The sequence below is a fragment of the Pungitius pungitius genome, chromosome 4 (genome assembly GCF_949316345.1).
Source record: "Pungitius pungitius chromosome 4, fPunPun2.1, whole genome shotgun sequence".
Lineage (NCBI taxonomy): Eukaryota > Metazoa > Chordata > Actinopteri > Perciformes > Gasterosteidae > Pungitius > Pungitius pungitius.
In genome coordinates, this window is record NC_084903.1 from 14,676,769 (window position 1) to 14,691,968 (window position 15,200).

The 15,200-nt window shown below is 45.4% G+C and overlaps 1 protein-coding gene across 1 annotated transcript in view; it reads right to left on the reverse strand.

Annotated features, from left to right (window-relative positions):
- gse1b (Gse1 coiled-coil protein b) overlaps positions 1-15,200 on the reverse strand; it is a 141,726-nt gene that overhangs the window by 98,121 nt on the left and 28,405 nt on the right. Inside the window, exon 2 of the mRNA XM_037452452.2 lies at positions 2,486-2,627. Within this exon, the coding sequence (XP_037308349.2) occupies positions 2,486-2,627 (142 nt within the window). The remainder of the gene's footprint in view (positions 1-2,485; positions 2,628-15,200) is intronic.

The window sequence follows — 15,200 nt, forward strand, 5'->3', positions numbered from 1 at the left end:
CCATCTTCAGTGGTGCTCCATGCTCCCACTGGGGCTAATTGTAATTGTATTGAACTGGCCAGGCGCCAAGCGCAGTAGACTGCCGAGTCTGCCAAGTCCAGCTGTGCTGTTGCAATCAAAACACGCTCTCACTCTATCGCATGACGATCACATTTTCCGCTTGTGTAATTTTAAGAAGCACCGATTATACACGCACACAAACATAAACATGGATATCTCTGAAGGCATATGCTCTGTATGAGGGGGATTGAGGATATAGTGGGCTGTGATAAGGCAACAGAATAACGGTGGGAAAAGGCTACACATGAGCGGTAAGAGTAGCAACTGTGCAACAAATAGGAGCGTAATGGGGCAAATTTCCTCAATAAATAGTTTACTCCCCCTCTGTGTTTAGAGCCTGAGTGAAGGCCGATGTAAATTAAGTGCTCAACAAATGTTCCCCAAGCCTGAAGCTCATTGTGGTCAGCCGAGATGTCACATCCTGCCCACTACAGTCTGTTTCCTGTCTGATAGGGCCTTGACGGGCCCTATTAAGTTGGGAAATTTGAAATAATTTGAAATCCACTAAATTTAAAGACAGACATTCTTCAATATCACGATGCAGTGTGCGGAAGGCCTGTTAAAAATCAGGTTTCTGAAATCGTAATTCTTTCCCTTCAGCTTTACATGACCGTATCGGGGCCAATTTAATGATTGAAACCCAACTGTGTCAAAGGCCCCGACGGACGGTGCCCCTCTATCTATCTCTTCTGCAAACGTGTCCCGTGTCGGGTTTCTCGCCCGAACCGAGGAAATGGGCCGTGTCATGTCGGCGTGAGCGGCAGCGCACCACGCACCACGCAGGGCACTTAAATAACTCATGGACAAACCCTCTCTCAACCCACACTGGACCTCTGGGAGGAACGCTCGGTGTTGCGCGTGTATGTGCGTCTGTGGGTATGCGGTGACCCTATTTTGTCATGACTGTTTAACCAGGTGCCTCTGAGAGCTGTGGTAGAGCTGCCATGCCTGTGTGTGTGTGTGTGTGTGTGTGTGTGTGTGTGTGTGTGTGTGTGTGTGTCGGTTCAGATGGAGAGAGAGGTTAAGATGAGTTTCTGTATACGACACAGGGGTCCTCACGGCTAAGCAGGAATAGCCTTGGGGAAAATAGGGAGAGCTTAGCGTGAGCAGGACATGTGGCGGGCAAAGGAAAAAGATAAAGCAGGAGGAAGAAAATGTGAAAAATAGAGAGGGGACGATTAAGAAAATGAGATGAGATGCTGTATTTATTTAAGTATAAATCCTAGTGTAAGAAGAGCCATGGATACCCAGTCTAAAGGCAGTCCGGCTACACTGACAAGAGTAGACAGCAGCACTTTATACATAAACGCACTGAGCTTCCAAACCCACTGTAGCGGCCTCCCTCGAGGCAAACTCACACACGTACAGACTGGCTTGTTACTTTGTTTTTGTGTCTGCCCTTGCTTCACCATGCCATCTCCCAACTCATCTCGCAGTCTTGTTTGATCACCATCATCTCGTTCATCACTAGCATCCCAAACATTTAGCTAATTCATCTATCTAGACAAACACTATGCTGTAGATGAAAAAGATGGGGGTGAAATTACCTTCAAAACTAGAATCTTTTGCCCTGGTTCGAAGGGAGAAACAACCTGATCATTGGTCCCGAAAGTGGAACCTCATATTAACAATAGAATAAGAAAAGGAGGGGGACATGGTGTGTGAGCATGTTCACTTGTGTGGGGACATTGACGAAGGTGGGCTTTGTGTGTCTTTGTGTGTACGTTTTGTGGGCAGGTTGGATTTGCATCGTTGACCATTTAAAGCAGCTTCAGTTAAAGATGAATACATTGAAAGGAAGTGAAGGGACCTGATCTCTTGCTCATTTGCAAAACAAACTGCAGGGAAATCATTATTATTTCCATCTGGTTTCACACACAAACAAGGTACTGTGGGGATTGCCATCGCAGGTGTATTCAAATAAAATATAATGGTGATTATTGAGTGTTAAAAGTTAAGTTGGAAAGTTAAAAGAGGACGGACGTCACAAGGCTGAAAAGCACAACTCCAAAGTACTTAAATGACTGTGAGCGCTGCCCAATCTCATTCACCGCAGGGGCGTCAATGCTTCCTGTGTTGCTACGCAACAAGAAGACACCTCCCACAGGAAAAAGGAAACAGAGATAAGATGCCAAACAACACATTTACTACTAATAATACTGCTCAAGATTAGAGAATCGTGAATGGCTAATTGCAGCGGTTTGTACTAACATATTTCCAAGGTCACATTGGCGCGAGGGGAAATGCTAACGACTCTACACTCACATCCTGTCAACAGGATTTCCGGTGGACCAGGAAGAGTTACTTTAAGAGACAGCAAATAACTTACAGGAGAGTAGCATGATGAATGGCTCGTACAAAAAAAAAGAAAAGCATATAAACCATAAAAACACTGTGATCATGCATTAGGGAAGGCTCCACTCACTGGAAAGAGGCCGGTCAGCTCTGTCATCTTTCTCTGGCTCCGAGGTCACCGGGTGAGAAAGAGCGTGGTCCCCAGCAGGCTGCGGAGGCCTCGAGTCCACCTCCTTACTGGCTCCGTCCACACTCTCAATCACAGAACATGCCTGAAAGACACAAAGACATAATTAACATGCAAGAAACAAATGGAAGACTTCTGGCAGGACAATGTCCTTATTTCATTTCAATAGAAGTCTACTACACAGGAAAAAACCGGTGAGTAATATATATATATATATATATATATATATATATATCACCTTTAATATTAATTTGTGTCGCTGTCTAGCTACAAAATAAAATTAAAGGTGGTCCAAAAAGCCAAAAGATACCCCTTCAGAGTGGAAAACTGGCTAACTACAGAAAGCCTGTGCTGTGAGGTAATTGCGCTTTTGAAGCATACAGCTGACGAAGACACTGTTAAGGAGAAGATGAAACAGACCTTTTCCTATTGGCAAAACATGGTTCATGACCCAGTGAAGTCTTCTGAAATATTCACAGCGCTCCCCAAGATTCCTGGACATGAAAGGACTGGTATGTGAACATTCTACTGCCCTGTCTGTGTCATGACAATTTCTTTTTTCTATTGTTCAATATCAAAGTGCTACACCATAATGGTGGAATGTTCTGTTTAACCAATTCTATCAGATTGACCAGGATTTTGGTTTGATGTTTGTTAATGCTGCTACAAAGTTCCTGGAGAGGTGGCCTACTGTACAAGCAGAAAGTCCTGGAACAAAGCCGCGGTGTCACACAGACAGCCGACCTTCAAGAACTGCTTCAAAATGCTCAATGCACAACAGACCTGGAAAATGATATGCTGAAAGTAAAGGATAGGATTTATAGAAGGGAGGGTTTTCTTTAAAAGGAAAAAAGGGTTTTAGCTTAATAACTTGAATATTTCTCGATGAAATTTTAATTTCAGGATGGGACAGTGACATGTCATCCGTTTTGGTTCTTGTCCACCTTCTACCACCAACACCAAATGGCCTGGAAGAGACCAGGAAAACGTTCAGCCAGACAAGCCAGTAACCATTTTGTGAAATTTTCTGGTCCCATATTAATCACCTTTAGGATTATGGTCAAATAATAGTAAGATAATTCATTGAATTTTCTTTTTAAACTGTTTGCTAACTGACAAATTTTATAGCTGACTAATTCATTATTTTCTTGTCAGAAGAAGAGTCTGATTCTGGGTACTTCATTGTGATTGACAAACATGCAATACCTTGTAAGTCAACAGACACACTTGGCAGTTCTGATGAGCTTTTCAAAGCTCATTTTGTCTTTGGTACGTCTTACAACCAGGATCAACAACTTCTTGCAAACCACAATCTATGAAATGGATGTTGATACCACTAAGGTGAATCCAAGGGTTGCAGAGCTGAGGGCTCGGATGCTTCATTGAGTTGCTACAAAGCTGTTTGGTTTTAAAATCTTTGAGCCGGCATTGAGTTGAAATTTAGATGTTGTGTTTCAATGCATATAAAGTTGTGTGTACAAAAAAGGGACCTCGTGTAGTTGATGTCAAAGAGCTTGTCTGTTACAAAGCATACAAAGCAGCCAAATGTAGCTCTATACGGAGCCAAATGTTACTCTGATAATTTTACTGTGTAGAATACATGAAGCGTGTGACTCTGCTACATACATTAGGGGTGCCCCTACAATGATATAGAAAAAAAAATGCCTCCATCAACGGATATACTGATATGATAATTAAAATAAGCACGGATGGTGCAAATATAGCAATTAATGCTGATGCGGCTCTTACTTGATGCGACCATTTTTAGCTGCTTTCACCACTCAGAATTGTGCTATAAAAAGACAACAACTAAAGGGGATTCAGTGCTGGGTGAAGAAGTGTCCCTTCCCTGAAGTGACAGGGCCGTCCGAACAGACAGACGGAGGGACAGAAGACAGAATCAAAGGCGGAGAGAGACGGAAGGAGAGAAAGAGCTTTCCTGACAGCCTGAGTCTGTTAGGACGTGCTGCGCTCTGCTCCTCTCCACAGCGGAAAGAGGGATGAGCCTTCAGGAGAGAGACAAGCTGACCGCAAAAAGCAGAGGGAGAAGCAGAGGGTGACTGTCAGTGTGTGGAGAGAGGGAGAGAACGAGAGAGTGAGGGAGAGAGAGAGAGAGAGAGAGAGAGAGAGAGAGAGAGAGAGAGAAAAAACTACGGGAGAGCTTAAAAGAGGCCGTGACGGCTCCCTCAATTGAAGAGCAGCAGAAAGACAGGCAGGGGAGGCGCGGTGCATCTTAAGACAAAAAGGCACCCCGGGCCGATGAAATATACATGGCTCTCAGCTGGAGACAGAGACACACAGCGACAGAGCAAAGGAGGGCCCTGAAGACTGACGAGACTCCACCACCCCTCCTAAACACACACGGCTAAAAATAAAACGCAGCGACACATTCCTAATGACTTCTCATGAGGAGCAAGGGGGGGGAATTAGTTAGTGCTTCTTTTTTATTCATTTTTTTGAGGGTATATGCGTGTCTGTATGTGTGCACTCACGCACGCACACACACACACACACACACACAGAGGCTTATAAGCATGAAGGTACATCGCTGCTTCCTGCCACAGTTGCAGAGGTAGATCACAAGGTATGACACTAAAGCGTGCTCTGGCTCATGGCCTAAAACCTAAAACGCACCTGTGGGTCAACTGCCTCTCTCAGAACCGGCCCACCTGCAGTCTCTTAAAGCCCGGACCGCCACAGTTAAAGAACAATCAAAACGCACATCTCTTAACAATTAAACTCACCCTTTGTTCCCTCTGACAATCCATTTCTCCCAAACGCTCTTGTTAAGGGCTGTGCCACCGAAGCATTAGGATTATCATTAAAGTGTATTTGTGTGTTACCACGGACTTTGCTTTGTCGAGTTTCTCGCCTCGTCTTATCCTCCTCATGAGACGTGGGTGAGGTGTGCCTCCCCAGTTTCAATCCCTAAGAACCCAGGTGTAAGCAAAACAAAGTGCGGAGGTAAATAGCAATGTCTGAGCCTGGGGATTACCTCTGGAAAAATATACACAATACACATGCCTACAGGTTCCCTAACCTCTCTGTGCTGTCTTTTTTTAAACTCTCTTTGTTTGAGTTAAAGTGCACACGTGAGGGGCTTGTTTATGAAATCCCCAAACAGAATATTTACCTGTAAAAGCAAGAATAAGGAGAGGAAAGTGTCTGAAGTGCTCTTTTAGGGTCAGCCCAATGAGCCTTTCTAACCTAATCACTAAGATTCTGTTGCTGCTACTCACAAAACAGATGGTGGAACGTAAGACTCAACATACTGCGCCTTAAAGAACAAGCTGGCATAGCAACATTTTCATGGTATGTATTTAGCTGCTGCAATCATTGCTCCCAAATGACTCATCTATGCCCATATAATTAGGGAGGGGCATGATTGCTTACAGCACGCCTTGCTACATAACTTTGTAACTGGGGACTCGACCATCAGGTGTGAGCTTAAGAAGACAAGGAGGTTTTAATGCTGTACTCTGTGACCATGTTAATAATGTTTAGCCAGTGATGTTTGCCACGTTCATCATTAGTGCACATAGTGTTATCACGCTGACATTTGCAAATTAGCATGAAACACTCATGGCTTCATTAAACACTCCAAGCTCATAGCAATTTTTTTTTTCAGGTATTTACAGCCAACGTATTGGACAAATGATGTTTACCTGATGATGGCCATACATAAAGTTCATCAATGCCACAGCGGGACTTGATAAAAATAAACCGTAACAACAATATTATATAATGGTATACAGTGTTTAATTGTGTACTCATACTTCATATATGCCCTGTGGGATAGATTGGGGACACGTGAGATGCAGCGCAGGAGTCCAAAGGTGAAAACAAAAAGGATCTAGAGAGGCATTACTAATTGAGGTTAATTCCTTATCTCCTTCTAATCGGTAAGGAGGAAGCTGGTAATGGATGATGTTGCAGGACTCCGTGCGAGCCTGCCAGCAGAAATCACAGAGCAGTAAGGAGGAAAGCATGCCCCCCCCCCAAAGGATCCTGGGATATTAGCGGCTAAGTGCAGATCTCCATGTGCAGCTGCGGAAAAACAGAGTCCGGGGAGCCTGGACGGGCTTACCCAGGGAAAAGTGCAGGTGCTTGTGTGCGTGTGCAGATGGGTTCTTGAGAGAGAGAGAGACAGAGACAGAGACAGAGAGTGGCTTGTCAATCAAGACAGTGGCAGCCTCTTATCAGCCTGTCTTAACGCAGGTCTCACCTTTCCACCTCTCCGGAAACGCTGCCTACCCTGGACTCCATATCGCTTCCTTTTGACACGAAAGGAGTGATAGGGCGATATACATGCACATCACCTAAAAACACATGCACCCTTTTACAGTAACTCCCTTTGTCTGTTTCTCTCTTACACACACACACATACGCACACACACAGGCGCACACACATTGTGCTCTAACCGTGGCCTCTCCAAGGAAAAGCTCTTTCATCACGTCTGTGTCCGTCGATACTTGAGCCCTGCACAACATGTGCAGTTCAACACCTAGCAGATTCATTAAGGAGGAGGAGGGAGTCAGAAGAGAAAGCATCCATCGATAAGCCGAGTAGGTGTGCACACTGTGTGTGTGTGTGTGTGTGTGTGTGTGCGCGCACGTGTGTCACCAGGGGCAGGGACCATCCATAAACACCGCTGACAGTCTAGACAGGAAATGCACTTGAGGATGTCGATAAGTTACTCAGCGGGGGTGAGGATAGATCAATGGGAACACAGGATGATGTCAGTTGCTGCAGATTAGATCAGCTGGGACGACCGATGCTCCGCGGTTTTGATGTGAGATGAATCATGTTAAGACAAAGTGGTGCGTGAAAAAAGAAAAGTTTAAAGATCGTGTACTTCAGGAGGTTATGATAAAATAGAATAAGTACAGACTTTTAGTGAAGTAAAGACCTTCATGCAATAGTGTCCTCTGGTGCCATAAATATCCAGCTGTTGTCCAGCATTCAGTACACTGGCGTTACCGGTTGAATACCTTTTGTTATATCACGGCATGTTAATTCATGTGAAAATGCCACACATTGTAATTTCAACATTATGGGGAATAAATGCCTCCGGAGGCATTTAACGAGATTTGGCAAAATGAAGGAGATGAAGCGGATCTTCTCCCACAGGATGCGACTGCCCTATATGCCGCTCTCCTTTCTTACCACGATGTGTGCGCGCGCTCAAGCCGATGTGTGTTTGCGTGTCCCCAACTCTACTGACATTTCTTGAAACGTGGCTGACATTTACCAGGGGATTTGAAGATTTAATCCCCTCTGTGATTGAAGAGTTGTGTGCTGCCCCCCTTTAAAACACTGAGTGGAGACGCCGCGTCGGAGGCGTGCCCTGCCCTCGGGGCCTTTGCTCTACAGTGCGTTCTCGCTCACCCGAAGCGTGATCAGTGGGAGACCCGCACCGTACACTGACCGCTTTTTTTTTAGAGATGACTGGTTCACCGCTCGGTCTTTTACTTAGTCGTGCTGTTTTCCCCTGAGCTGTCGTGTTTCTGCTCTCTCAACTGAGGCAGAAAACCTATCACCAAAAGATATAAGAGGAGAGTAGATGGAAATGGTGTGGGAGGGAGGGAGAAAGAGACAGGAAGAACGTGTGTGAGAGAGAGAGAGAGAGCGAGGGAGGGTGAGATCCGTTTCTCCCGCCACAGGCTGGTTAGTGGAGCAAACTGACACAGACTGACATCTCTCTTTCAGGGAGGCCGAGTTTAAAAAGAGCCCCACTACTCTTTGTCCATTGCTCTCCCTCTCCAACCTTCCCTTTTCTTACTCTTTCAGCTGTCCTGCCCTCACTGTGTCTGACCACCCTGCGGCTCCCAATGTCTTGTTTTTTTTCTGCCTGGATGGGCCGTGCAGCAGTCCTGTCCTAGCCCGGGGCTCAAATTACACCCCACCACCCTGTGCTGGCCACGCATGCACACACAAACGCACAAATACACACAGGCCCATACAGTGGCCGAGAGGAGGCTCAGGGCCCAAACACAGGTCAGGCTCGGGTCAGTCCAGGGCAGAAGGACAGGAAGCCTCCCAGAATCAATCCTCACACTGCCACAATAGACACAAATAGATCAGGCATACAGAAGATGTCCTTTCAGCCATCTTTAGCCAGTTACGTTTTCAATATAAGCTGATACTTTGAAATGCAATAGTAACCTTACAGCAGTAAACTTGTAATCACCTAAATGAAACAGTTTTGTGTGTGTATTTTCAAATAAAATATGTATTTTTATAAAACATTACTATTGTTAACAAGCAAAAGCATAGCAGTGTATCAGCCAAAGGGGGGCTATGTCCCCGTCCTTCAATGGCAGTGATGATATTTGTGTGAAACATGTCCTTCCTGACTGAATTTGGAGCCCAAAGGACAGCGTTGAACATTTGGTGACTTCAGTTGGTTTGGGCCTGTTAAAAGGATGCGTGTGTACAATAACCATGTGATACTTTATTGATCCCTGTACGCAATGGTTTTCCTTTTCAGTTTTATCTTCAGAAGTGAAATGATCTTCTATTCAAGATACTTGAGTTTTTTTGACTTTTTTTGAAGTTTACAGGTTGAACCTGCAGCTTTGTTCAGAGTATGGAGAAGCTATGGAAGTCAAAACATCAAGAGAAATGCTCCTTCATGGCACTGCAGTGTGTCCTTGGGTTAATGTTCCAAATACATAAATGCACTCAATCTTACCCAGCCTCAGACACAATCATTATACACAATAAGTGTGTGGAGACAGGTAGTCAGAAGTATACGCAGAAACACACACACACACACACACACACACACATACACACAGCTAGGGACGAGTGCAGGGCTGCGTCTTTGTCCCTAGTCTGCTGGGAACGCTAACAGGAAGAGGGTAAGTGCTATCGATTGGCTTCTTCCTGCTTAGTCTGGCTGTCAGAGCAAAAACAATTTGACCGTTTGACCACAGCAACAACTACGTGTCCACACACGCATGCACACAGAGCTTGGCTTTCAGTTCCTTTAAGACTACGGCTACGGATACGGCTGAAGCATCCGAGGTCATTTTTCTGTTATTCTGAAGCCACGAAGAGCAGATTTGCACAAAATTATTAATAGCAGAGGATCCAACTACTATAAGGCCGTAGCAGTAATGACTTATGTTAGTTAATTTGGCAAGGATTTGGAATTTCCTTCATGCAATTCCCCAATCAATGAATTCATTTTTCATTTACTTTATTAATTTGAAAAAAGGGAGCTTCACCAACATTATCTGTTTCTCATCCATTACATGTTTCCAGTCTGCGCATTCTGCTTCTTGCTTGAGCATGCAGTGGATGTGAAGACACAGGGAGATGCTCGTTGCAGTTTTATTTATTATTTTAGTTGTTTTCAAAGAGGGATGAAAGAAGAAACCAGTGGTGTTTAAGTGTAAATCACCACATCTGATACTCATTTTTTTCAGCTGTAGATAAATGCCTTATTTACAGACATGACCAGGTTGCCTTGATTTGCCGAGGATAACTGATTTGCCTGAGCATCCAGCACAAAAATAATTTATGGCATAGAGGAATAGGCCACCCTTCCTTTTATTTATTACTTGTGGCAGAGAACTGTTAGGGACTAATGCCAATCTCCTTTTCTTGAACAAAAAAGGGGCCAATGATTTAAAAAAAGAGGTCCATGCCATGGTGAGAATAACAACTATTAGTTAAAGAAGCCGTAGTAACTATTTTTTTTCGTAAGGAACTGAAATCGACATAATATTAGTATAACTATTAATATGATATTGATAAAATATTATTTTCTCATAGTTTTCTGCAATGTTAAAATATAGAGTATTTGTATGACTCAATGTAATACCATTTCATCTACAGTTATTTAGCACATGGTCCAGTGTAAATAGGAACATGTTCATTTGTATCAACATGTCATTATTTTACGGATAGGCTATATTGCTCCCTTTAGTGGAACAGGTGCAAAGGTGGTGTCAGCCAAAAACAGCTGCACTCATATATATCTTTTGTCAGGCCCCAGGAAAATACATACAGTATGTAATATATACAGCAGAGCACAGCGAAACAACTCAATTCTCCAAAGAAAGAAGAAAGTGGAGAGACAGCGAGAACAAGATAGAGAGATACACACCGATGGAAGGGAAGAAAGAGAGAGCAGAGCACAAAGGGCGGTTTTCTGCTGGGTGGGTAAAGTGTGTCCAGGGGGCAGCTGAGTGAGCACACAAAACACAACGCCTGTCATTAGTCCCAGCGTTCTGCAGACACCACAAACTGTGTGTGTGTGAGTGAGAGAGGGAGCGAGAGGGAGCGAGGATGACGATGCGTGTATTGTGCGCCTTTAGGCGTGCGTTGAGGTTTTTTGTGCATATGTTTGAAGTTTTTTAGAATTTGACAAAAGCCTGTGTTGTTGAGCATGTCTCCTCTGATGAAAAGCTTCTTCAAGATCACAGCCCTGTGCAGTCAATACGTGCCCTTCTTGTTTGGGTGAACGTGCGTGTATAGATCTCCCCGGCATCTTCCTCCCCCTTTTCTCCCCTTTTCTTTCCTCCACTCCCCTCCCCTCCCGTCTACTCTTCTCTATTCCTCTGACACCGCCACACACAACGCCTCCTGTCTACCAGCTGCCACTTTGCAGGCATTCATCAGAGCTATGATTAGTGAGTGGAGGAATGTCATGTAGCTACAGCCGACTCCTCACCCCGTCCCTGACCTCTCACCTCTGAGCCACCCCGGACGACCCCGGGCCACAGCAGCTGCTTTTACACTGCGCCGACACACTCAATTAGGCCTGACACCTGCTGCTACACACATTGAACCACTGTTAAACACACCCACACATGCACAGAGGCACACACACACACACACACAAAGATGCAAAGGATGGAAGCAGAAGCAAGATTCAAAGCAGTCACTTATGCGCACGCACACACAAACACAATGGCCTTTGCACATGCTAATGCTGCAAGGCGGCCCTTATATGAGATTACACAGACATTACAGTGAAAGGGTCATGAGGGGCACCTGTAGCTGAGCGGCTCCACAGCCCGTCTTTGTAGGTGTGTGTGTGAGTGTGTGTGTGTGTGTGTGTGTGTGTGTGTGTGTGTGTGTGTGTGTGTGTGTGTGTGTGTGCGTGCGTGCATAAAAACAGCAAGAATGAAAGAGTTTAAACTGAAGTATAAGCAGACCTCGACGAGTGATAAAGAGCCAATGCCGGAGCCATTCAGAGAACACTGTGCATATGTTCTGTGTGCAGTAAGACACTCTTTGTATGAGTGAGTGTTTCTCTCCCTGTGTGTGTGTGTGCCTGTGTGTGGGCCCCAGGCTGACTCTGACAGCTCAGTGCTAGCCATCTGCTGGCAGTCACACCAAGAGAAAGCAACCACAGCCAAACAATGGAGAGCAATGACAAGCCAGGATTTGTGTGTACGTGCCATCATTTTGGTGTGGTGTGCGAGTTCTCCCTTCAAAGATCCAAATGAGTCCCTCTCTATGAGCATGTGCAGAGGGGCGTGGCTGTTGTTGATAGGCTGTCTCTGTTACCAGGCGATAGCTTAACAAGCCCAAATGGCCATCTGAGCAGGATAGATAGCATGGGCAAGTGCGGGCTCCCTTTTTTTTTCTGTGCATCACTTGCTGTCTGCCTACTGCCTGTTAGTATGTCTGTCCATCCCCTTTCCTATTTTATCATCTCTCACCTCTCTGGTTGTACATTCAACCTACAGATTTCGTTTGAAAGCAAGATGGATGCACACTACAGAGATTCGCTTTGTTCGTAAAATAGTAAAGCAATTTGCTTTCCAATCTTTCTTTGTTTGTGTATATTCAGGCTTCTCTCTTCTTGACATACAGTATGTTGGTCACCCTCTCCCTATTGGTCTCTGCAGGGAATGCAGACAGATGGGCAGGTGTTGGGAGAAAGCTGGCTCGCCTGAATTTGACACACCAGTCTGACAGCGAGCATCATCCAGCTGGAGGCCTGTAGTGCCTCCTAGAAAGAGCATGCCAGGTGGCCAAGACACAGGCTGCTGGTCTCCCGAAGCCACTACGCACACAACTCTCCCGTCTATATTCAACCATTTTAGCGACAAACACTACACAGGGCTGTTTCCGACGAAGAAATACGGATGAGATACAGGCCGCAAAGCAAAAGCAGGGGAACTGCAAAGCAAATGTCCGATAAAGAACAGTAGGTAAATAGCTCTCTTTGCACTCCGTGTGAAGAAGGGTATTTGTTTTGTGATTGCCATTTTGTCACAACCCGGCTCAAGGGCCATGACAAAAGAGGGAACTGACGCGAACGATTTATTTAACAAAGGAATAAACTAAACGTATCTTTCGTAAAGTATAAGGCGTGTGGTGTCAGAAGTGCCAAGCAGGGTAATCAGCCCGTGGTGGGTGTCTGGAGGGCCGTGGAGCGAGCGAGACGTAGTCTGACCAGGTGGCTTTATCCCCCACTGGCTCCCAGCTCCCAGGTGCCCCAGATCTGCCATCAACTCAGGACAAAAGATAGTCAAGACCAGAGAGGTATCACTCCCCCCGCAGAGGCTGTCACACTTTCTATGTGCATATGCCCATTTTGTCAGTGTTGCTTTGGCCATCCATGCCTTCGTATGGCTGCCTTGGGTAAGTTTCCGCTCTACCACCTCCTGCTGCTCCTCCTCGTCTGTGTGCATGTTTGTATGTGTGCAAATGGAGCAGTGCCTCCTGTAGCTGGGGGCTACGGCTGATCACCACTACCGCAGCAAGGCTGGCCTGTCATGCCCATTGGCGCACTGACAGGGCACACCTATTTACACAGGCCCAGACTGAATGGCATGCATTGTCTGGGTGAGAATGCAACATTTAAGCTCATGATTAAAGCAGAACAAAGCCCCGAGGGGCAAGAGTGATGAATGAATGCAGCAATGGAGGGGGGAGGGATCCAGAGAGGGAGGGGGAGATGAAGGGAGACTGGGAAGGGGAATCTTATACGCTGTTGCAGCGGGAAAGCGTGATGGGAGGGTGAAAAATTGAGAGAGGAGAGGAGAGGAAGGCGATGAATTGGCAGTGATGTAAGGTAATAGAAGAGAGACATGTGGTGTATTGAGAAGAAGATGAGGTAGGAGGTAAAGGGAGAGGCAGGTAAGGATGAAAAGAAAAGGCAGGGAAGGAACCTAGAGGCAGGCAGGGAGGAAATATGAGGTGGGGGCTGAGCAGAGAAGATCAACCTTAGGAAGAGATAGAAAACATGGTGGGCAACAAGTAGAGAAGTAAAGAAGGAGAAGGAGAGGAGGAAGCTACTGATGGGGTATCCCCACTGAAAAGGATGAGGTGATGCTACACCATCACAACCATAGATATATATAAAGGCTCGATGGCGGAGTACAGAATGTCCGCACATGGCGGCCATCATCAGAGATGTAGTTATGACACTGCATGCATACGATGAATAGCAGTGTAATAACTACATCTCTGACGTTCATAACAAACTAAACCCTTTAAAAAAGGTTGCTAATTGAGCAAGTTATAGTTATTTAAAAAGTACATGTATCACTACCAACCCAATGTTAGGGGTGAGCGAGCTGCCCTTACCAAGATGGCCGCTATGTGCGGACATTCGAACGCGGACGAGACATCTAGCCTTCAAATATATCTATGATCACAACAATGAGGTAGATAGACAGATAGCGCCCCCTCATGGTACTAATTTGCTCTCCGCCTTACATCTTCTGATCCAGGGATTGCACAGCAGGCAAGAAGCCCATCATTGCCCCATTTTCGAATCAATTAAAATGCTAATGAGCTAATTTGGGCACTAGCATTGTAATTTACATTTTACACTAAAATGCGAAGAATGCTTCTCTGGTAAGTAAAAACAACTGTGATATAATGTATTCTCTTAATTCTAAGGGATGTATACACGGCCCCATAATGTGTGTGTGTGTGCTCAGGTGCATATTTGTGCGTACAATTAGTGACACTGTGGCAGGGTACGGTCATGAACAAAATGTGTGTGACAAGGGGTGAGCCGCTCCGTGAGTGTGTATGTATCCTAGCAACAAGAAAGACATTGTAGCAATGTAGGGAGCAGCTGGTAGAATGGGACACAGAGGCCATGGCGGATTTATCACAGTGTGTGTGTGTGTGTGTGTGTGTGTGCTACATTTAACAGCTGTAAGAGATTTAGGTGTGTCTGTGTGTGCGCACACTCTATGCATCCATGCATGTTCAACGTTTAAACACTCATCACCGCGTCAAGCCGCCAATTGCGGAGATAACAACCAATAGACAGCCGCCGACATCACATGACCACTGTTTCCATATATGATACAGTGTTTCCCTCTAGATTTACAACTTCAGGGGCGGGGAGGTGTAGTAGCGTCGGGCAGATGGTTCGGGGGGGGTAGCGATGTGTTGGTCGGGTTCAGCCGCCACACAGACAGAGATTATGTAAGTCACTCTTGATTATTATGCACAACATTTATTTATCTCATTTACAAAATTTGCAGCAGAATGCCAAGAAAAAAAAGAAGTAGGGAAAACATCCTACCTTGTTTATTTATTTATTTTATTTAACATGTAAGCGCACGTCTGTAGCATTAACAATGGTTCTTTGGCTCAGCGGTGCAAAAGTAGCTATGGAGGTCTTCCATGTTGAAAAGGGGCTGGCTTCCAAACCCCAGGGCAGTCAGA